The 25,468-nt window shown below is 34.8% G+C and overlaps 1 protein-coding gene across 1 annotated transcript; it reads left to right on the top strand.

Moving 5' to 3' along the window:
- The first annotated feature begins 23,903 nt into the window (after positions 1–23,903).
- Positions 23,904–24,656, top strand: PERCC1 (proline and glutamate rich with coiled coil 1). Its single transcript, XM_053694217.1, has one exon. It carries the CDS (start codon positions 23,904–23,906, stop codon positions 24,654–24,656), a length of 753 nt encoding a protein of 250 aa, XP_053550192.1.
- The last annotated feature ends 812 nt before the right edge of the window (positions 24,657–25,468 follow it).

Here is a 25,468-nt window from a genome sequence, read left to right as displayed (position 1 = left end):
TGACCATTAAGGCTAAACTCACCATCCGTTCCAATATATTTTTCTCTCTCATGTTCCCTGGTTGCTGGGTGCTAAAACAAATTCAGTCTCTGTTTACGAAGTCTACTATTACAATACTCCAATCAAATATTTGTCAACCTATGAACTGCAAGCTTCTCTATAAATACTTAACCACCTCAGGCAGGGAAAACAGTGAAAGAGAGCTGAAGCAAATTTGTGCTAGACAAGGTAAGTAAACGCTATTCACATTTAAAGAACATTTTGGAAAAAAAAATTGGTAAATAATATTAGTAATCTTTAAAGAGCTAATAGTCTCATTCTCAAACTAGTAATTTACAAGTTCATATTTTATAGACTTAAGTGTTTAACAAAGTCAACTAAATTATTTTAGTACAAATAATTTAAAATATAATTTTTATCAAATAAAAAAAAATCTAAATGTTTGAAAAACTTGTATAGACAAATTTCACAAACATTTTTTATGTATAAATGTGTTTGTGTGTGTATATATTTTTTTTATAAATATTTAATGTTTGTGTGAATGTGTTTATGTATCTATATATATCTACCATTTATATATTTACTGTTAAGTAAAAACATGTTAATCCTTCTCCGATTGTTGTTTGAATTAATTTAGGTTTTTAACCAGTTTTGTACATCTTAAATATAATAATAATTAATAATAAAATATTAAAATTGATATATGTTAAGAACATAATTTTGTCTTAAATCGACATTAAATTTTTATTTACACCATTAAAAAGGACCCTCTTTTTCTTAACAATAATGTTTATAGAAAAAAAAATAATAGTATGCACAGGTGATATCAAATTGTATGTAAACTGCTAAACAATGATCATATCAACATATCAGACATATTATTTGAAAAACGTTAGATAGTAATAATTGTGTTAAATATTACTTAATCTTTATTAAAAGGAAATTTTAAAAAACTTTAGCATTGCACTGGTCAATTAAATCTTTCATGTACATACAATTTTTTTTTATTGAATAATGAATTTGCTATTTAAAACGACACATTAAATGAGGAGAATATTCTACACACAAAGAGTTCAAACAAATGCACATAAAAAAATATTTAAAAAAATAAGCAAAGTTAAATTATTTTAAGATGAAGCATTTGGCAAATGATAAATTGAGACATTTTTAGACAACACAGCTATGCTTAGTGGGGTTTTTTTTAGGTATAAGAGAGGTTAATTATTATTTCATGTTTTAGAAATTAGTTTTGCTTGTATATATTATTTATACTGGTATGTAAAAAATTCACATCATCTCAGATTTGTTATGCCTTATTAGCATATTATTTGTGTATAATTAATTTTGAAACATAGCTGATGAATACTCATCAGAAAGCTGCACTTAATAAAAATATACTTTAATCATCATTGTATAAATAATTTGTTTGTTGATAAACATTACATTACACACATCAATATTTTTGTAATTTATACATCTCTATTTTTAGTTGTGATAATTTTGTTAAATGGGAATCCATTTGGTTAGTTTTCTGATAAATGTCAGGTTTCATTTGACCTCATTTTCTGACATATTGCTTTTGAAACCAGCTTGGCACATCCTAACCACTTTTATTTATTTATTTTTAATACATACACTACTAAAATAATATGTTTTCAAATTAGAGTGGACATTCCTCGGTATATAGACTATTTCCATTATGATCTGTTTAATTTCTGCATGTGAAAATGCACTTACAAGTGCTTTTTAGTATTTGTACTATCAAAAAGAAATCTGTGTACATGAACAAAGCTTTACAAATAAACATAGACAATTGGAGAAAACAAGAGAGGTGCCTGTGTGTACCGATAATAGAGAAGGATAATCACTATCAATGAACCCGAGTCAGGGTACTCACATTTGTGGAGAGCACTCAGACAGTGCTATTAGGCACAGACTGGATATTTGACAGCAACCCAGCTCACTGATTAGCCGGAATACAGGAACAAGGTGACATCAAATCTGGGGAAAATAAGACAGACAAGGCGCTTGTGTGTACCAGTAATATAACTGGGTGGTATCAGTATAAAAACCCTAACCAGGGTACTCACATTGGTGAAGAGCACTCAGACAGTGCTATCAGACGCAGGCTGGATATTTGACAGCAACCCAGCTTACTGAACAAACCGGTGGCTGGAACACTGGAACACAGGATCCCTGGGACAATGGCGTCCCAGTAACTTGAAGGTCCAAAAAAAATGCTGTAGTAGTGCTCCCTAAAGGAGTTGTAGATAGTTGGTAAGCAAGTAAGGCAAGGTTCCAATGTGTAATAAAATTATTAAAAGCAAATTTATTAAAAATCTAAATATAAATAAAAGTGAAAGGAGAGTGCAGCCCTTTTTCCTTATTTCTGCCACTGATACCACTGAGCAACAGCTTTATCCGCTGACCTTCAGTTTGACTATCAACCTAAAATGGACATTTTTGCATAGAGATCGATGTTCACTAATATTTTTGGGTATTAGTATTATCTATATAACTACATATTCTATCCAGGTTGTATATTATATTATACTGACATATTTATTTTTGAATATACCATTGTTACAGTTCAATATTTATTGTATGAGATCATATATAGCTTCCCCTATCAAGAGATAGTTATTACTAACTTTTTTTTATTACAAATAAATATATATGGACAGTAAATTCAAAATGATTCTCTTATGATTCAGATAGAGCATGCAATTTTAAACAACATTTACTTCTATAAGCAAATTTACTTTGTTCTTTTGGTATTCTTTGTTGAAAAACATATCTAGATAGGCTTTGAAGCAGCAATGTACCCTTGGGAACTAGCATGTTTTCATTGGCTCACCAGGTGTGTCGAAAAAGCTCTCAGAAGTGATTTGCTTTTCCTGAGCCTGCTCTTCAACCAAGGATACCAGAAGAACAAAGCACATTTGATTCTAGAAAATATTTAGAAAGTTGTTTAAAATTGCATGACCTATCTGAATCATAAAAGTTTTAATTGTGACTTGACTATAACTTTAAGTGATGTAATCTTAATTTATTAACATGATTTACCTGTTAGCTTTGCTGATACTGAGAACGTCGTTAAAACCTGCTATTTGGTCCAGCAATACATAAATAAAATGTATGTTTTGTATAGCAACATACATGATACATGTAAAATGGTATTTCTCTGAATGCATATTGCAAAATAAAAAAGACATGGGAGTCAGTAGTATGCTGGGTCTGTATAATCTCACTTTTTGATTCAAACTGTGTAAAAAAAAAATATTCCTCAGCCTCTTTTTTAACATTTTGTTCTAGATTACAAGTGGAGCGCTATTTGTCCTTATACGGCCGCACATTAAATAACCAGGCATTACAAGTGGCTGTTTAATGCTCTCGCGGAATTACTTTTCTCTAAACACAATTAACCAGAGGTCAGACCTCTGGTTAATTATAAAAATGTGCCCCCCCAAATAAAGTGTACAGTAGTTCAATAAAAATTAAAAACATGAGCATCTTTATTTTTTTGTTTCAAAACTGCCTTTACATTGCAGTTTATGGGGACTGTGTTGATATGTATATTTTCATATTCATATATATTTTTAACTTGCTGCCCAATGCTGCGCAACTTATCTCCTGTGCTGTGCAAGGTGCTTTGCCGCGTCTCACAGCATGAGAACGAGGCTACCATTGGAGTCTATGGAAGCTCGCTCTCACGAGTGCAAGGCTTCCGGTCAATGCGAACGCAAGGTCGCGTTCACATTGCGCCTAACTTGTAATACCAGCGCCCATCTAGTATTACTAAGTGGAGCGCAAATATCGCGCTTGCGAAAGCGCAATTTTGCACTCCACTCGTAATCTAGGCCTTTATTGGCACTGTGTTTTAACACCAGGCACTCAAAGGTGCTGATTGAGACCCTTTTGTATAGGAACGGTAAAGTCAAAATTAAACTTGATTCCCAGAGAGCTTTCCATTTGACTTCTGTTATTTAATTTGCTTCAATTCTTTTGGTATCCTTTGTTGAAAAGCATACCTAGGTAGACCCAGAAGCAGCAGTGCACTATTGAGAGCTAGCTGCTAATTGTTGGCTGAACACTTATACCTTATGTCATTGGTTCACCCGATGTATCAAGCTAGCACCCAGTAGTGCTTTGCTGCTCCTTCATCAAATGATATCAAGAGAATGAAGCAAATTTGATAATAGAAGTAAATTGGAAAGCTGTTTTCTGAATCATGAAAGAAAAATTTGGATTTTTGTGTCCTTTTAACCCATGTTGGTCCCCAGTATATTAAAGGGACAGTCTAGTCCAAAATAAACTTTCATGATTTAGATAGAGAATGTAATTTTAAACAATTTTCCAATTTACTTTTATCATCAATTTTGTTTTGTTTTCTTGGTATTCTTAGTTTAAAGCAAAACCTAGGAGGATCATATACTAATTTCTAAGCCCTTGAAGGCCACCTCTTCTCTCAGGGCATTTTGACAGTTTTTCACCACTAGAGGGTGTTAGTTCACGTGTGTCATATAGATAACACTGTGCTCACACACGTGGAAATCAGGTGAGCCAGCTCTGATTGGCTAAAATGGATGTCTGTTAAAATAATTGAATTAAGGGGGTAGTTTGCAGAGGCTTACATACAAGGTAATCACAGAGGTAAACAGTGTATATATATAACTGTGTTGGTTGTGCAAAACTAGGGAATAAAGGGATTATCTATCTTTTTAAACCATAAAAATTCTGGTGTAGACTGTCCCTTTAATGATATTTTATTTTCCTTTCTCACTATAATATATACTGTATATAGGATTTGAAATTTCCAATGGTCCACTAGTCCCAGATGACTTAAAAAATTGCAGCAGATGATTTAGAAATTTGACTTTTTCCTGTCTTTAACAGGGGCTAAACACAAATTAAAAGTACCGCTCAGGTCCTGCAGAGAACTGCTGATCTTGAGAGGAATCTGCCACTAAATTAATCAGCTGAGCTAGTCACACTAAAACTGGATAAAGATTAATTGGTGCACAATCACTGTCTCCATACTCTTTTTGGCTGGATTGCAATCAATGCCTTTGTCATAGTTAGTTAATTTATCCCTCTCTAAAGATGAGATTTTTGTAAATTTAAAATACAACAGGAAAAGATACATTGGTGGCTACATTTAGCCACTAATCAGCAAGCGCTACCCAGGTGCTGAACCAAAAATGGGCCGGCTTCTATGCTTATATTCCTACTTTTACAAATAAAGATACCAAGAGAATGAAGAAAAATGTATAATAGCACACACTATATGAATCATTAAAGAAAAAAATTGGGTTTTGTTTTCCTTTATTTAATTTGCTTAATTCTCTTGGTATCCTTTCTTGAAAAGCAGCAATACCACTACAAGGAGCTAACTGCTGATTGGTGGATGCACATATATGCCTCGTCATTAGCTCACCAGTGTTGTGTTTCCCAAAAACATGATAAAAACATTGAGAGCACAATGATTTGCATACAAAAATTAATGTTTTAAAAGCATTTAAAATTGTAATTACTTAGCATAATCTGTGCTGTTTTACAGTTCAGGAACATGGTTTTGAAAAGTCTCTTGAAGTTTGTTTATCTTATCTTGCTGTGGCCAATTATGGACAAATCTAAATAAGGATGTGCACTGATCAAGTAATCACTGTGTATAATGTTGTATATTTATTGGTTTAAATCTTGCAGTATTCATTCACATTCTTGGGGTATCAGGAAAAACCCCATAAAATGCAAGAAAAAAATTCAAAATAATTAAAATGATATTAAACTCAAACTGCATTTCCATTAAAATATTTAATTATGCATAATTTAAAAACGACAGAACACTTTCATTATTTAATTTGCTCCATTTTCTTGTAATTTATCTCTGAAAAATAAAGTTTTTCAAGTCCCCCCAGAGAAGCTGGACATGCAACACAGTGATTGGCTGATGTGTGTAGAAGCTTGTTTACATCTGTCTCTAATTGGCCACAGCACATTAAGCCAGATAAACAAAATTCCATTGGTTATTCAAGTGGCGTGTCTGGGTCTGCAAAACATATTTTATGAACTAAAAGGGACAGTCTACTTGAAAATTGTTAGATAATGCCTTTATTACCCATTCCCAAGTTTTGCATAACCAGCCGGTTATATTAATACACTTTTTACCTCTGTAATTACCTTGTGTCTAAGCCTCTGCAGACTGCCCCTTATCTCAGTTCTTTTGACAGACTTGCATCTTAGCCAATCAGTGCTGACTCATAAATAACTCCACAGGGAGTGAGGACAATGTTATCTATATGACACACATGAACTAACTTGTCTAGCTGTGAAAAACTTCAAAATGCACTGAGATAAGAGGCTGTTCTTCAAAGGCTTCAAAATTAGCATATGAGACTAGGCTTAGCTTTCAACAAAGAATATCAAGAGAACAAAGAAAATTTGATAATAAAAGTATATTGGAAAGTTATTTAAAATTGCATGTCCTATCTAAATAATGAAAGTTTAATGTTGATTATACTATCCCTTTAACAGTAGTTTTAAATGCTTTTAAAACATTTATTTTGTATGCAGATATTTTCGTAATTCTGTTGCACTAATGTAGGTTATTTTGACTTGTAATTTAACTTAACTCTGATTTATTCATCTGTTTCAGGTGTAAGAGAATTAGCTTTACCCAAGCTCCAATGACTGAATTTGACACAAGAAATAAAGGTAATTTAGCACCATTAGAATGTTTTTTAACAACCAAAATACACAACACTTTGCAGATCTCTGTCTCTTAAAACAAACTGGTTTACTTTGTTTTCTAAGTAGCAGCAGTAAATCATTAGCTTTTATCACTTTATGAATTGTAAAGCAAATCAGTTCCAGACAGAATGGATGTGTGATGGATAATAATCTGACAGGCAAATGTCTGTCGGATAACAGTCCGGTCTGTCCGAGAACCTTTAAAAGAACGTCGTGGGGGGAGAGACTAATGGTTAGGTCCCCAGAGGCAGTTGCGGTGCCCGAGGCTCTGATTAGAACAGAACTCTCTGGAGTGTATCTGCCCTCGGCCGTTATTGCATGATCTGATTGGTCCGTGTCTCTGTGAGGTCACCAGATGCACAACCAATCGGATAATGGTTTCATTTTGTTGCTAGCGCATAGTATAGCGGCATTCATCAAGCAAACTGTTATGCAGGGTAAACTCCCAAAGGGACTGATTGGCTTGTCTGACTGTATCCTTCCCTGCAGGACCAGATAGTAATGCATCATTTTGCTCCTTCTACACACTGCTGTGGAGTGCAGACTGTTGCAAAAGTGTTTATTTCTGTGTAGTTACGAAAACTGTAAAAAGGTACTGAATTACCTAAAGCTTATATTATTTCATATGTGTCTCTAAGTCGCTGGTTTTCAAACCTGTCATCAGGCCAGATTTTCATTATTACCTTGGGTGAGAGCGGATAAAATAACAATGTTTACTGATCAGATGATTATTTCACCTGTGCGCCAGTTCAGATATCCTCAAAATCTGTCCGGTTAGGCAGTCCTGAGGAGAGGTTTGAAAACCAGTGCTCTAAGTTGTCTGGTAGCTATTTATGCTGTAAGGACAACAAAGCTGCCTTTGCCGACCTCCCAACTGTCCCTATTTTAGAGGGACAGTCCCTCATTCTGACCTCTGTCCCTCTGACAGCCATATGTCCCTCTTTACAGAATTCCCTTAGCCCCACTCACATAACACCCAGAAACACCCACAAACTGCCCTGATGCACCCACAGACTACCCAAAGACACCCACAATCCTGCCCACTAACTACCCATCATCCCTCCCCTCCCAACACAGCTCCTCCTACACAATGGTGACGACTCCTATGAACCTCCTGTGTCCCTCAACCGCAAATGTTGGGTTTGTTACTGTCAGCTTTTGCCTTCCTCTTTCCTGTTACTGTGGCCTTTCAGGGCTAATGTTCCCTAGTACTTATTTTTCCTCCTTACATTCCCCTGTAGAAGCTCCCTCACCTTAGCAACTCAGGGCTACTGTGCATGGTCTGCCAGACATTACAGCTACAGCCTTGTTTTTTTTCAGCAGGTTAAGCAGCAAAGAGACTAGCATACTGGAGTACATGCGGCTGTGCCTGTGTGCTCCATGTGGGTCACGCTCTATTTTGGTGTGGTTTTCAGAAAGTGTGACTCTCTGGATCCTCCCTGCTCTCTCTAGCACATTCTACAAAACAATGTCAATTTTTATGAGCAGATTTATTTTGTAATTGTACCAAAAATACGGTTGCCACCTTTTCAGGGGAAAAAAATACCTGCCATACCAATAAGCATAAATAATTTTACAGCATAAGTTAGGAGCTAAACCTGATAATAGTTTACAATTAGTTTCTAACACACTTAGAAGACCATCATATCATCTTTATTTCTATATTTATTCTTCATTTTCAACTTTAACCCAAACCTTAAAAATACCGGTCGTGTTGGTAAAATACTGGCTGGGTGGTAACCCTAACCAATAAGGTGGAAAGATTTGATCCTAAAAGGTACGTTATATAAACACATATTCAAACTCCGTCTCTCTCTCTCTCTCGCTCTAAATAGACAGTGCCACTGTATTATAATAGTTTGTCATACAGGTAAAGACATTCAGTATACTCTATATTAAAGGGACGTTTGTAACAGCATGTAGTTTTTACACTAGTGGACCTGCAACTTTACTGTAGGGAAAAACCTTCAAACCTAACTTGTCAGCTGCAAGATTTTTAAAACTAATTCAGCATTTCTGTCATTTTGATTCTATGTGCTAGCTTGCTATAAAAAAACATGTATCATAGTTGCCAACTTTTTTAAAAAATAATCCAGGGACACTTTGGAGCATAGCCACACCCACTTATTGATTGCACAGTCCCGCCCACTACAATCCACCTCAAAACAAGTATGGAAAATACTAGTACTGCCCTGCACACAATATTAACAAGATACAGACTAAATGGAACAAGAGGCACACTTAAAAGGCAGGGACAGGAATCCAAAAAAACGTGACTGTCCGGGGAAAAACTGGACAGTTGGCAACTACAACGTATTTGCCTACATTAATATTATTGTATTGTTTATTAAATACTTTTTGATGCGCCTTTTGAAAAAATACCAGCAGACGCCCATGATTTCAGTTTTAAAGGTTTATAGAGACCAGCAATTAGACATAGGCCCCTATTTTTTTTTATTTATTTAAGCACGGGTCATCAATCACCCTTAGCCAAACTGTCTACGGTGATTTAACTCCACCACCTATTCTGACAGCTGCTTCTTAAATTGCAGTTTACCTGAACATCAATAGTTCTAAAGCTGCATCCACATCTTCATAAATGGAGCCCACCCTATTTTCTCGCCCCTTGTGGACCTCAGTCTTCAACCCCTATCCTTCTGTTGTCCTCAATGGATATGTCCCTGTGAGCGGGCCCTTGGACTTTATTTGGTTCTTCACATCTGGATTAATACTCAATTTTTGTTAATGTGGTTGTCTCCCTAGACCAGAGGTCTTTCTTTATAGAGGGTGTGGAAAGTGACGGTGCTCTTGGGGGGTTTATTATTGTAGGACCTTTGTTTATGAGTTTGAGTGGAGAAGGGTTTGATAAGACATTAGTCTTTTTTTTCAACCTAGAAGCACCACTGTTAATATTATAGAGTATTTTTCGATGCTAATTCAAACATCTGCTTTTAAAAGATTATGTTTCAATCTGAGAATTTCAAGCGTGGTCCAAATTATTTTCTTGTGCATGACGTGAGCACAAAAATTTTTCTAAGAAGACATTTTGGATAGAGAGCTTGTTTATGAACATATTTCTCATTTGTCTAAGATTGACCAAGTGTGATTACTTTAAGTTGACGGAAGATGTATTAAGACCAAAAATTTTTAGGATATAAAGAAACTGATACATATATTTAAGGAACTTTTTATTTAGCACATAAATAAATTAAAAAATCTGTTTTTTTTTTATAACACATATCTTATAAAAAAATACAGAAGTCAGAAAATTATGTTAATGCTATTGGTTATTTCTTAAAGGGATACAAAACCCACATTTTTTTCATGGTTTCCGATAGTGTACAATTTTAAGAAACATTCTTATTTACTTCTATTATCAAGCTGGCTTTATTCTTATAGTATCCTTTGTTGAAAAGCAGGAAGGTAGGTTCAGCACTGTGATTGTACATCTGGTTGCGGAACAAGCTTGTGTTTGCTTGTGCAGTCATAAATTCTGCCAGTGGATGGTGCCTTGCTGGCTGTGAATGCAGATAAGTTCTCTGCCTGGAAACATTGTATGCCTGCACTTTCATAAATGGGGTCGAAAGTTTTAAACGTTTAGCAACAAGAGAACTGTCTAAAGCATTGCTTTAGTCATTTTAAAGTGGTGGTTAAGGATCCTGGTGCATCAAATTGGATCTATAGTGATCCATTTCAGACTCTACACATCATGAATGAAATGAGATCCTGGTAAATTACTGTTTAAATAAGGCATGCCAAATAGAGACAAATATAAAAGACCTCCTGTGGTTAGAAAGATGTCATTGTGCATCATGTAGGAGAATCAGGGTCCTAAATTTCAAAGAAAGATGCATTACAGCCTCAGCGTTTGTAAAAAAAAAACCCCACAACAATTACAGATTAAAAAAATAAATAATTTTTCAAAGGTTTTTCACTATGCATAATTAAACCTTTTATTGGGGATTTTTGATATTAATGCCCCTTTGAATTATTGCCCAGTATCTAAAATTACTGTTAAAAACATAGGCACTTTAATTGATTAAACTTTACAAATACGCTTCATTCTTAAAATATTTATCATTTAGTTATGGTAAACAGACAGCTGTTCCTCCACCCGCATCTCCTTCTGTATTTAGCATAGCAATGACGAATCTGGCTTTGAGGACGCCAAAAGGGGGCACGCAATGATTGGAAGGAAGCTGGATTAGTCATCAATCTGCTCAATATAGGAGGAGATGCGGACATGTTTACTATAACGAAATGGTAAATATTTTTAAAAAGAAGCGTATTTGTAAAGTTTAATGAATTGAAGTTGACATATTTTTAAGATTATTTTTAGATACTTGGATTTAATTCATTAAACTTTACAATCACTAACCGAACCCCTTGTGATTATGTGTTTTTATAGCTTATTTTTTTCAGTGTTAATATCTATATTATATCTATTATATTTATTGAAGGGAACTAATGTGCTTATTCATGCACTTTTTTTTACTTGCTCTCATATCTTTCATTCTCTAATTACTTTAGAATGGCGGTGGCGGATGACTGCAGCCGATGATGTAATTGCGCTGATGCTCACCATGCATATGCAGACACAGAGAGGAGAGGGGGATGGTATTGCTATGGTACTAAAATGCAAGGAGACAAATGAGAAGGTAAAGCGAGTGACTGAAGAAACACATTGGCCCACACAGCTAAATTAAATACAGTAATCAGTTATTCTTAAAGGGACATGAAACCCAAACTTTTTCTTTCATGATTCAGATAGAGCATACCATTTTAAACAACTTTCCAATTTACTTTTATTATCCAATTTGTTTCGTTCTCTTGGTATCCATGGTTGAAAAGCATACTTAGGTAGGCTCAGGAGCTGGGAGCTAGCTGCTGATTTACTGATTGGTGGCTGCACATATATGCCTATTGTCATTGGCTCACCAATGTGTTTAGCTAGCTCCCAGTAGTGCATTGCTGCTCCTTCAAAAAAGGATACAAAGAGAATGAAGCCATATTTATAATCAAAGTAAATTGGAAAGTTATTTAAAATTGTATGTTTTATCTGAAACATGAAATAAATCTTTTGGTTTTCATGTCCCTTTAAATTATCACATTGCTGATATGAAACATGCCTGCTTGAGTGATCTTTTTTAATATACAATTTTCAAAAGCAGGATCTATAAATGAAAAAGGAATCTTAACAATGTTAGAATAAAATGCAGTGGCGCAGCACTGAAAAGGGATATATTAAAAAGAAATGTCAATACTTAGGTACCCCTAAATGTCAATAGCAATAAACTTTTGAATTTCAAGGAGTACATGGGGGGGACTGTGTCAGCAATAAGGTTAGGCAATATTGCAGCTAGGTGTTATTGCAGTGATACAGGATCACGATAAGGGTCAGTTCTTGTGGGGCAAGATCACTGTTAGGATTAATTGCAGTTGCCCTCCGAGTCAAGTGCTTCAATATGTATGCAATATTTCTCAGTCAGAACAACCTAGATTAAAGGGACATGCGACCCCATTTTTTTCTTTCATGATTCAGATAGAGAATCCAATTTTTAAAAAGTTTCCAATTCACTTTTATTACCAAGTTTGCTTCATTTTCTTGTTATTCTTTGTTGAAGAGATACCTAGATAGTTAGTGAGCACTACATGACAGGAAATAGTGCTGTCATCTAGTCCTATCGCTAATGTATAGCATTGTTGCAAAATTACTGCTATATAGTGCTGTAGATACATGCACACTACGGAACTTACCTTCCTGCTTTTCAACAAAGAATAACAAGAAAACAAAGAAAATTTGATTATAGAAGTAAATTGGAAAGTTGTTTAAAAATGAATGTTGCATTTTGTTATTGGCTGATGGCTGTCACATGATGCAGAGTGCAGGGTAAGTTTCTTTCATGTAATTAGCAAGAGTCCATGAGCTAGTGACGTATGGGATATACATTCCTACCAGGAGGGGCAAAGTTTCCCAAACCTTAAAATGCCTATAAATACACCCCTCACCACACCCACAATTCAGTTTTACAAACTTTGCCTCCCATGGAGGTGGTGAAGTAAGTTTGTGCTAGATTCTACGTTGATATGCGCTTCGCAGCAGGCTGAAGCCCGGTTTTCCTCTCAGAGTGCAGTGAATGTCAGAGGGATGTGAAGAGAGTATTGCCTTTTTGAATACAATGGTCTTCCTCTAGGGGATCTATTTCATAGGTTCTCTGTCGTCGGTCGTAGAGATTTCTTCTCCTACCTCTCTTTTCAGATCGACGATATACTCTTATATATACCATTACCTCTACTGATTCTCGTTTCAGTACTGGTTTGGCTTTCTACTATATGTAGATGAGTGTCTTAGGGTAAGTAAGTCTTATTTTATTTATGACACTCTAAGCTATGGTTGGGCACTTTATATGTAAAGTTCTAAATATATGTTTTAAACTTATATTTGCCATGATTCAGGATATTCAGTATTCCTTCTTTCAGACTGTCAGTTTCATTTTTTTGGGAAAATGCTTATGAATTAATATTTTTTCTTACCTTAAAAATATTCAAAATGCTTTAATTTATTGCTTCATTTTTGGCGCAAACTTTTTTGGCGCAAATTTTTTGTCATTTCCGGCGCCATAGTTGACGCCGGAAGTTTGTTCATGGTTGCGTCATTTTTTGACGCATGTGTGTTACAGACGTTTTTTGCGACAAAAAATGTGGGCGTCATTCTTGGCGCCAAAAAAATGTGGGCGTCATACTTAGCGCCACTTTTTTTCACATTATTTAAGTCTCATTTTTTTGTTGCTTCTGGTTACTAGAGGCTTGTTTGTTTTGCATTTTTTTCCCATTCCTGTCATTTAAGGAATTTGATAATTTTGCTTTATATGTTGTTTTTTTCTATTACATATTGCAAGATATTTCAAACACTGTTCCTGTATCAAGAAATGCTGAGGGATTCCTGTTGACTGATATCAGTCCTACCAAAGCTAAGTTCATTTATTTTAGTGTTATGAATGTTTATCTTTAGCTATGGTTTGTAATAAGTTATCATGATAAACTTTTACATGCAGAATCCATTAGTATTTATGCTTTATATATTGCTATTCTTTTTACATCTTATGTACAAGATATACTTGTAAGAATGTTTTTCTGATTCTATTTTAAAGGCTTTGTCTGACATCCCGCCTTCTAATAAAATTTGTAGGTCTTTTTCAAACTTCTTTTTTAGTTGATGAAGTTTCAAATGACCAACAACATAATGAATTATCCTTCTCTGATGGTGTTTTTTCTCATTCAGAATTTTTCTTCATCAGATATTGACACTAACAAATCTACTTTTTTATTTTGTAATAGAGTACATTTGTTCTTTGTTCAAAAGGTGTTGATTATTTTGGATATTGAAGCAACTAGTTCTTTTGATTTTAAAGACTAGCTAACATTTAAATTCTTCTTATTTATCTTCTGTGGTTTCTTCAGAGGTTTTTTCCAGTTCCTGATACTAGGAAATGGAATAGGCTGAGAATTTTCTTTTAGTCCTTCTTTAAGGTTTTTAAATTGTATTCTTTGCCGGCAGTTAGTTTTCAGTTTTGAGGAAAGATTCCCCAAGTTAATGGGGCTCTCTCTACTCCTGCTAAATATACTATTATTCTTATAGCAAATAGTATTTTTTTTCCTTCAGATGGTTGTATCTTATTTAAGAAAAAATATTTTCAGGTACTTTTCTTAGACCAGTAATTTATTTGGCTGATGTTGCAATTGCTTCATCTTTCTGGTTGGATACTTTAAGATCAAGTATCGGATTATGATTTGTTTAGCATTGTTAAAAGGACAAAATCTACTACTCATTTGAAGTTCAGACTAAGTGCTATTGCATTGTCTTGTTATCTTGCATTTGTTGATTGTGCAAGTCCAGTGTGTTGACTGGTCCTTTAACTTGATTAACATGCTAATAATTTCATTTGTTGTCATTTTATTAAATATTTTCGCAAATGAGGTTTAATCTATGTCTTTAGCTATTTTAGCTAGAAGAACTTTGTGATTTCAATCTTGGAATGCTAATTTGATTTCTAAAATCCATATTTCTTTTTTTCCAAGATAATCAATTATTTGGTTCATAATTGGATTCAATTCTTTAACCGTTACTCTGGGCTTCAAGATTGAGTTCTAAGACTAAAACTTTAAGCTTATATTAGTTTTCTGTTCTTACTAAGGAATGGAATCCTGAATACTTCCCCAAGTAACATGTTTATAATTGGAAGTTTTTTTTCTTCATTCTATTAAGCCTTTTAAAAGTTCAAAGTCAGCTCCCCAAATTTGCTTGTAGGTGCGGTTCTTATTCCAGCTTGGCTGGTAATGGGCAGGTTAAGACTTTTTTTTAAATTTGTTTGGTTCTATTCGGTCCAAACTTCTTAGACTTTGGTACAGAATAGGATTCAGAGTAAAACAGTCTGTGAGAAGTCTTTTTTTCTCTATCATATTCCAGCTATTCCAGTAAGACTAACACTTTCCTGAAGTGTGTTTCAGACCTATATGTTTTGGGTACTGGTGAAGTGCGGCTGGTCACCCGTTGGGGCTCAAGCGCTGCTCAGACCTGGAGTTTTCTGGGGTATTTATTCCAGTTTCATTTTAGGAACTGGGTTTTGGGATTTTATTCAAGACTATTCATTGTTCCAAAGATAGAAAATCTTTTTGAATTGTCATATAAGTGTACCATCTTTTAGAATGGTGTTTATATGGTTTATTCTGCCTTTTTGGTCAGTGATGGCATTATTTGTTTACAATAGATGCATATCTTCTTTTTCTGTTTTCATTCAGATTATTTTTATTTTCTGAGATTCTCTTTTTTTGACAAAGCATTACCAATTTGTTGCTTTTCCTTCTGGTCTAGAGACAGCTCTAAGAATCTTTTCAAGGTTCTTAGTGTTCCTTATTTGGACGGTATCGTGGTACTGGCTCAGTCTTTTCGTTCTGCGGAATCTCATACGATTCAACTTTGTTGTTTCTTCAAGACATGGTTAGAGGATCTTTTTTATCAAAAGCTCCTTGATTCCTCTCACAAGGGTAACCTTTTTTAGGTTTTTAGATAGATTGTGTCAATGTTTTTGTCTCTAACAGACAAGTAACAAGTTTATTGGGTTCCGTTGGTCGGAATCTTCAGTCAATATTATTTCCTTCAAGTTGCTATATATGCATGGAAGTTTTAGGTTTCATGGCTGCAGCATTGGATTCGATTCCCTTTGCTCATTTCATAGGAAACCTTTCCAGTGTTTTATGCTGAATAATGGTGCAGGGATTCTAGGATATCACTTTTTATATCTTTGAATCCTAATGTTTAACTATCTTTGATTCGGTGGTTAAGATCACCATCATTTAGTTCTACAGGTCTCTTCGGTTCTTTCAACCTGGACCATGATCTCTACAGATGCGAGTCTTTTAGGTTGGGAGGCTGTCTGAGGATCTCTGTCAGCACAAGGGGTTTGGAAATCTCAGGAGGCGAGATTACCATTTGATATTTTGGAACTCTGTGCATTCTCAGAGTTCTTCAGTTGGTTTCTTTTTGAAGAAGAGACGTTTATTGTTTTTTCAGACAGACAATGTCACAACTGTGGCGTATGTCAATCATCAGGGTGGGACTATCAGTCCTTAGGCTGTGACAGAAGTATCTTGGATATTTGCTTGGGCTAAATCCAGCTCCTATCTAATTTCTGTGGTCTTTTTCCCAGGTATAGAAAATTGGGAAGCAGATTATCTCTGTTAATCAAGCTTTACATCCGGGAGAATGGTCTCTTTACCCAGATATGTTTTTCAATTTTTCAGATGTGAGGGCTTCCAGAAATAGATCTGATGGCATCTCATCTAAACAAGGAATTTCCCAAGGGCCTATTCAGGTCCGGGGATCCTCAGGCGGAAGTAGTGTATGCATTGACACTTTCTTGGAATTATCAATCTGCCTATATTTTTTTATCTCTGGTTCTTCTTTTTAGAGTGATTTTCAAAATTATCAGAGAGCAATCTTTGGTGTGGCTGGTGGCTCCAGCATGGCCACACAGGTTTTGGTATATGGTTCTTGTTCGGATGTCCAGTTGCCGATCTTGGCTACTTCCATTAAGGCCAGACTTTATATCTTAACATTCGTTTTTTTCATCAGGAATTCTAATTATTAATTTGATGGTATGAAAATTTAACGCTTAGTACTTAGTCATAGAAGTATCTCTGACTCAGTGATTAATACTATGTTGCAGGCTCGTAAATCCGTGTCTAGTAGGATTTATTATCGAGTTTGGAAGATTTACATCTCATGATGCTCTTCTTATGAATTCTCTTGGCATTATTTTAGAATTCCTAGGTTTTTATAGTTTCTTCATAAGGTTTTGTCTGAATGTTCCTTGAAAGGACAAATCTCTGCTTTTCCTGTGCTGTTTCACAGTAAGAATTGCTAAATCTTTCTGATATTCATTGTTTTGTTCAGGCTTTGGTTTGTATCAAGCCTGTCATTTAGCCAATTTCTCCTCCTTGGAGTCTTAATTTGGTTCTGAAGGCTTTACAGGCTCTTCTGTTTGAGCATATGCTTTCTTTGGACATTAATTACTCTCATGGAAAGTATTGTTCTTTTTAGACATCTCTTCAGCTAGAACAGTTTTTGAATTATCTGTTCTTTTTTCATCAGGATAAGGTGGTTTTTGCTGTCCTCATTTCAATTTTTACCTAAAGTTGTGAATTCAAACAACATTAGTAGAGGAATTATTGTCCCTTCCTTGTGTCCTAATCCTAAGACTTCTTTGGTAAGATTCTTACATTTTTTGGATGTGGTAAGCGTTTTGAAATATTATGTTGAAGCTATTCAGATTTCAGACAGACTTCTAGTCTATTTGTTATCTTTTCTGGTTTTAGGAAAGGTCAGAAGGCTTCTGTCATTTCTTTGGCATCTTGGTTAAGCTTTTGATTCATCATGCTTATTTGGAGTCGGGTTAATCCCCGCCTCAGAGGATTACGGCTCATTCTACTAGGTCAGTTTCTACTTCCTGGACTTTTAAGAATGAAGCTTCTGTTGATCAGATTTGCAAAGCAATAACTTGGTCTTCTTTGCATACTTTTACTAAATTCTACCATTTTGATGTTTTCTCTTCCTCAGAAGCAGTTTTTGGTAGAATAGTACTTCGGGCAGCTGTTTCAGTTTGATTCTTCTGCCTATAATTTCAGTTTTTTTCATTATAAAAATTGAAACTTTTGATTTGGGTAGTGGATTAATTTTTCAGCAGGAATTGGCTGTCTTTATTTTATCCCTCCCTCTCTAGTGACTCTTGCGTGGAAGTTCCACATCTTGGGTATCTGCTATCCCATGCGTCACTAGCTCATGGACGCTTGCTAATTACATGAAAGAAATCATAATTTATGTAAGAACTTACCTGATAAATTCATTTCTTTCATATTAGCAAGAGTCCATGAGGCCCTTTTTGTGGTGGTTATGATTTTTTTGTATAAAGCACAATTATTCCTTATTTTTGATGCTTTCGCTCCTTTCTTATCACCCCACTTCTTGGCTATTCGTTAAACTGAATTGTAAGTGTGGTGAGGGGTGTATTTATAGGCATTTTAAGGTTTGGGAAACTTTGCCCTTCCTGGTAGGAATGTATATCCCATACGTCACTACTCATGGACTCTTGCTAATATGAAAAATGACTTTATCAGGTAAGTTCTTACATAAATTATGTTTTTTATCTGACAAAGATCAAAGTTGCTTCCACTTATTTTATTGTGTTATTGCATTGACTGTTTATTATGCATTCATTGATTATGTAATTCTACTGTAGTTAATGGTCATTTAAACTTGTGCAAAAATTACATATGACTATCTTAAAAGTTTGCACAGACGTATTTGGAGGTTTCAATTGGTTTATTATATTATTGCACAACATGATATGAAATTATAAATTGCACAGTCATGAATCAAATGTAATGGTTAAATGAAACTCATGATTCAGATAGGGCATGTAATTTCAAACAACTTTCCAATTTACTTTTATCACCAATTTTGCTTTGTTCTCTTGTTATTCTTAGTTGCAAGCTAAACCTAGGTAGGCTCATATGTTAATTTCCTAGACCTTGAAGGCCACCTCTTATCTGAATGGATTTTGACAGTTCTTCACCACTAGAGAGCATTAGTTCATGTGTTTCATATATATAACATTGTGCTCACGGACGTGTAGTTACCTAGGAGCCAGCACTGATTGGCTAAAATGCAAGTCTGTCATTAGAACTAAAATAAGGGGGCAGTTTGTAGAGGCTTAGATACAAGATAATCACAGAGGTAAAAAGTATATTAATATAACAGTGTTGGTTATGCAAAACTAGGGAATGGGTTATAAAGGGATTATCTGTCTTTTTAAACAATAAAAATTCTGGTGTAGACTGTCATTTTTTTATTTTTTTGTGTTAGCAATTATTTACTATTACAAAAGATTTGCATGTAAAATAAATGTTTAAAAAACATTGAAAAGTGTAATTTTGTTAGAAAAATATGTATTGTTTTGCAGGCTCGGGACATACCCTTTAACCTTTTAAAGCCATTATGGCGTTCTATTCCGTCCTAACCGTGCTGGGCTTTACCGCCGTTAGGACGGAATAGAACATCCTAGCCGTTTCGCTGTCCTGAAGCCAACCATACTTCCAGGATGCGATCGCGGTCTTGAAGGCCTGCTTAGCGTCATAGGGACGCCCCCCTGACCCGATCCCATAACTGAAATCTTGCGATCGCGTGCACGATCGCAGGAATTCAATTTGTCTACATCGGAACATTGTTCCCATGTTGACAAATTGACCCTGCCATGAAAGGGTTAAAAAAAAAACTCTGGGATGTTGTTTATTTTACTCCCTTTTATGTGGCCAATTAGAGAGAGATATAAACACATTTTTGCAAATATCTACATATCACTGTGCAGCATGGCCAGGCTTCTGCATTCCATAGAATGCACTCTATCCTCTTTTGTGTTGAGTAATTACTCACACTCTCATCCTAATTAAAATAAGCTTCTAAACAATGTTATGACATTGTCAAAAGAAAACACTGCACACTTACATGCTTTTTGTATGCTTTATTAGGCTGGTGTTATTGTTATTAAAAGCTACAATAGTGTATTACTTTTCTGAAGTCATGTTTCATAGTGCTGGATCCATTTGGGACTCATAAAAATAGAAAGGAACAAATCTCAATGTATTTATATGGCTTCACAGTATTTAGTTAGATTGAGTGCATATTTGTCATTTTAAATGTTCTGTCATCTAGTGGTCATTTTTAGAATAGCAACCTATAGCACATAATTTATTACTTGTATTAATGTATTACTTATATTATGAATATATACATATATACACACACACACTGAATATATACAGTGTATATATATATATATATATATATATATATATATTTATTTATATATATATATATATATACACACATACAGTATATTCCTCTCTTGCTTCTTAAGTAACCTGCATTTTTCCATCCTCAACAAACAATATTTGATGATGGTTTGTGGTTTGTAATAGAGTAGATGTTCTGGGAGGGAGGGGGGGATACAACAATTGGAGGATTGGACAACTGACTGGGATCTAAAGTTTAACATTGCAAAGTGTAAAATTATGCATTTAGGGAAGAAAAATCCAAACGTTAGTTAAATACTTAATGACACTTTACTGACTGTTACAAATGAGGAACTGAACTTGGGAATTATTATTTCAGATGATTTAAAATGTAGTAAACAATGTAGTACTGCAACGAGTAAGTATATTAAAGGGCTTAGTATGGCTGAGCTGCGATTTGTGGTCTCTTAAGATAGAAAACTATAATTTTCACATTGATCACATGATAACCAGAGGGTCAAGTGACTCATCAGTTGAAAGAAGGTTCAAATGCCCTTAATTAATCCAGAAACTGAGCTAAGGGCTATTTTACTGCCTATCTGCATGATCAGATTATAGCTGGGGGGCACTTGCCTCCTCCTGATATATCCTCCACCACTATTTATATTCACAGCCAGGTAGGTGTGCTTTAAATTCACGTCACATAAATTAAAGGGACATGAAAGTCAAAATAATGGTTCATAGTTCTGAAAGAGCATGCAATTTTAGGGGTTGATCAAAACCAGGTATTATTTCAGTAGATAATAATTTCTTATCATTGGTCGATATTATTTTCCAGTGACCACATTCCTATTATGCTTCTGCCACTAATACTTCTGAAGACAAAAATCTTGGCCTCCCAAAAAATAACACCATATCTTTATCTGCATCATTAATCTCCCACTATCATAAAACCAATACACAAATGTGCAGGATTAAAGACAAACAAGATGGCAATTGTATGTGTTTAACAATTACTTTATGGTTTGAAGGACTTGTATGTTGACTGATTCCTTTAAATAATGCGTAGCAATGCAAGTAGACCGCATGTACAATTATCCAGTTATACATAAATAACTATAAAGTTATGTGTGTATGTGTTTTTAAGGAGTTTGAACTGGGGCGTTATCGGTGTAATCGGCAGGTGTGTTTATTACTGGGTTATAGATCTCATTTTTATAGGTGTAAAAGCACATATTATTATTTATTTTTTTTCAATTGATTGAGCAGGTATTGTTTGTCCATGATTGATGATGTTGCTCCCAAAAGTCATTTAATATGTGTGTGTTGCTCATGCACAAAACCAGTGTTGGACTAAGCAGTCAGCGAGCTACCCGCAACAAATCTCGCGTCAAAACTCGCAAACTGATATGTACAAAGTCGTCAACTATGTTCAAACTCGCATCTTTAAAATTGCGAGCGTACTTATCCGCCAAACCTCGCTACCTCTCCATTTTTCACTGTAATTAGACACATTTGACCACCAACTCGCCAAAAACGAATGTACTAAAAAATCTATTTGTCCGCTCGCTACAATTTCCGCTCCCACCTTGTTATTTTTGCCTCGCCACCTTTTAGGTGGCGGGCAAGGTACAAAACAATAGGAAAGTCAATCTAGACGCCAGTCTAGACATATATAAAAGGCAGTAATATCAGCATTGTACAGCATAACTGGCGTCTAATTTGTCTCTCATTTCCATGTACATAAATTGCGCCAAATTTGTCGACTGTAATTAAAGAGTAATCTATATTTTAAATTTGTATTGTATAGTTGTCAATCTTTATAATTATTTTTATATTAATATTTATATATTATCAGATCCAGATGAAGCCATATCCAAATTGTAAATAAATATTACAAAAATAACGCTCTGTTATCACTCTTCAAAAAATTTAGAACAATAATAAAGTTGTTTAGATAAGTTGAACTTTTATAGGAGCAAAATTCTATTCCCGCGACTACTATGATGTTCGTGACACCTTGCATGTCACGTGTTAATAATTGGCCAGACAATTCAACTGAAAGTTAAAAGTACATCAGCTTAGTCGCGGCGAGCGAGACGTCAAATTTATCAATAATCCGCCACTGCTCGCGGCGGGCTAGACTTGTCTATTTATTGGGGGATTATTAGTACATAGTGACAGCGGACACCATTTCGCCCGCGGCGAGTAACGGCGAGTTTATCCGCGTCTAAAATGACGGATGAATTGATGGCTTAGTACATGGAGCCCTTAGGGTACACAAGTGTTGTCCTGGGTTTATCAAGTATTTTGATAAGTGACAAAATGGCACTGTAAATGAGTAGTTAGGTATAGAGAATTTGGAATGGGATTAGATAAACAGGACTGGCCCATATTAATCTATAGACCATTTCTCACCAAATCTGATAAACAACCTGAACTCAATAAATATGGGGACAGGCCCTGCTGCTACGTGATTGATCACACGAGAGCAGCATGCAGCACTGCACAAGAATCTACTTGCGCAATGATAACGGCCGGCAGCGAACCTATATCATCCCTGCCCCCTCACCAAAAAGACGGGCAGACAGGTTCCTTGCTAAGAACTTTGTCCTTTTTAATGATAAATTTAGGCCAAGTTAATGGATAAGAAAAACTATTTTGATACAAGAGGCTTGAAGTTCTATGCCTGATATTTATGTTCTACATGTAATATCTCAGATGTTTCCAGTTTTGGTTCTTTCAATCTTTGTGGTTTTATCTTTGTCTAACCTTCCATTACCATTATCAGTTCCTGCCTCTTCTGCTTCATTTCTTCTCACTCCCTTTTTGTTTATTTTCCCACTTGATGTTGCTGTTTGTATTTTTAATGGCGTTTCCTCTCTACTATTCATAATTTTTAGCTATGCTTATGTGTGGGCATCCCTTTATAATTCTAATTATCTTAATAGTACAAGCTTGTTTTGCCCCAACCTTTATTGATTTATAATACTGTTTTATTGCATTGTTGTAATTTAAATGCTTGCTACGTGGTCTTCACCTCCTGCTAATAGTCTATAAAGAGCAAGTAGAATACGAATTACTTCTTTACTTAGGTTTTTATGACTTATAATCAGGTTTTCAATGAGTAAGTGCAGATATTGTTGCATGAATCATTTAATAGTCTTAATAAATAATGATTTACTCTTAGCTCAGACCAATTTTTTTACTTAAATTTTGTCTTTCAATTTGGTTCTTTGGTCTCAGACTTAATTACCTGATATTGTGAGGAATGGTTGAAAACATTGTGCCGCCTGGGTCTAAGAACCAAGCAATGCCCCCCAACTCTCTTTCAATTACAAGTTCAGCTGATTGTAATGTCACAAGAGACCTAACCATCCAGCTGATGGACCCATATGAGACTAACCACCTATCAAATGCTGCCTGAGTCCCTTGTTACCCCCTGATAGAATTGCAGAGCCAACATGCCACAACAACCATTGTTCTCATATGTATGCAAGCATTTCCTGCTGTGGATTATATTGAAAGTTCTTCTAATTAAAATCCATTTTCTTATTATATATTAGTTCTTTATACAAAAAAAAAAAATCATTTTATTGTTTGCAAATTGATAGCTCTTTTTACTGCCAATCAAATGAGTGGAGAGGGCTGGGGCATTTGATAAACATGTTTTCTGTCTACAAGCAAGGGCATTTTTTTTTAATTTTTGCATTAGAATTAATTTAATTCCATCTAGTTATGCTAAAGCAATGTTTAGTTTTTAATGTTCTGTGTATTCTTTCTTTAAGCATTCTCCGGGAAACCCAATGGAAACGGGTGGGATACAAAACCTTTCGGAGTTCATACTACCATCATCCATTCAAGACCCTATCATTAAATCATCTCTACACCAAAATATGATCTACCAAGAATCTTCTGATGAGGAAGATGAATTTCTTAAGGAAGATGACATATATGAGGAAGAGGAAGAGAACTTGGTTCCTCTCTTGACAAGGCAGAGCACATCTTATAGTTATGATAACGAAAGCAACACTGAAATGACGGCGCAGCTTTTGAAGTTTTCTGAACAAATTAGTACAGACATTCAGAGATACTTTGGTCAGAAAAATAAAGAGGAGGACCCAGACTCCTGCAATATTTATGAGGACTTTGTAGCAAAAATGTCAGGACCACATATTGATTATGAAGATATTGTCATGGAGGCACAAACTAAGGGCCAGGATAAAAACAGTCTATTCAACCCCCTTACTCCTCCATTAGAATTTGATCAAAAATTATTGAAATCAATAAGTAAAGAAGGTGATGTTACTAAGCTTGGACCTCTGTCTGAGTTGTTTGATTTTGGTCTTCACAAATACAAAAAGCAAAAGATAAGTGCAAAGGAGGAACGATTACAAAGTTTGGATAAAAAGTATTCTCATATTGTTCCCATGCACAGTCGCAAATTGCCCATTTCGTTTTGGAAAGAGCCCAGTCCAACTCCACCGTGTATTCTAAACAACAATACCCCTGACTTTAGTGACCTGCTAGAAAATTGGACCTCTGATCCAAGTCATTAAAACAAGTCATGAGATGTAAAAGAGCAGTTGGGTGGATATCTGATACAATTACCAAGCTAAATAGACTAAACTGGGACACCTGAAGAAAGAAAATTGTTACCTACAATTTTGATGCAAAGTGTTAAAGAAATAATATATAACCTTGAGTGTTTCTATTAAAAACTATTTTTGTAAAATAATCTTATTCATTCTAGTAGTAAAATGACACATGTAAAATATTTTTTATTTGATATATTTTGTTTGTTATACATGTCTTTAAAGTAATGAATCACCCTTGTACTGCCTAGGGAGAAGAAATGTATTGCAGTGCATGGAATAACTTTTGTCTGTGATGCCCTTAAACACAAAATAATCATCACTTACACTTCAAAATTTTCCAGGTTGAAGAGTCATAGGATATATATATATATATATATATATATATATATATATATATATATATATATATATATATATATATATATATATATATATATATATATATATATATATATATATATATGTGTGTGTGTATTTATATATACAGGGAGTGCAGAATTATTAGGCAAGTTGTATTTTTGAGGATTCATTTTATTATTGAACAACAACCATGTTCTCAATGAACCCAAAAAACTCATTAATATCAAAGCTGAATAGTTTTGGAAGTAGTTTTTAGTTTGTTTTTAGTTATAGCTATTTTAGGGGGATATCTGTGTGTGCAGGTGACTATTACTGTGCATAATTATTAGGCAACTTAACAAAAAACAAATATATACCCATTTCAATTATTTATTTTTACCAGTGAAACCAATATAACATCTCAACATTCACAA

The sequence above is a fragment of the Bombina bombina genome, chromosome 11 (genome assembly GCF_027579735.1).
Source record: "Bombina bombina isolate aBomBom1 chromosome 11, aBomBom1.pri, whole genome shotgun sequence".
NCBI lineage: Eukaryota > Metazoa > Chordata > Amphibia > Anura > Bombinatoridae > Bombina > Bombina bombina.
Note: the sequence above shows the minus strand (reverse complement) of the source record. Positions and strands in the feature narration are given on the sequence as shown.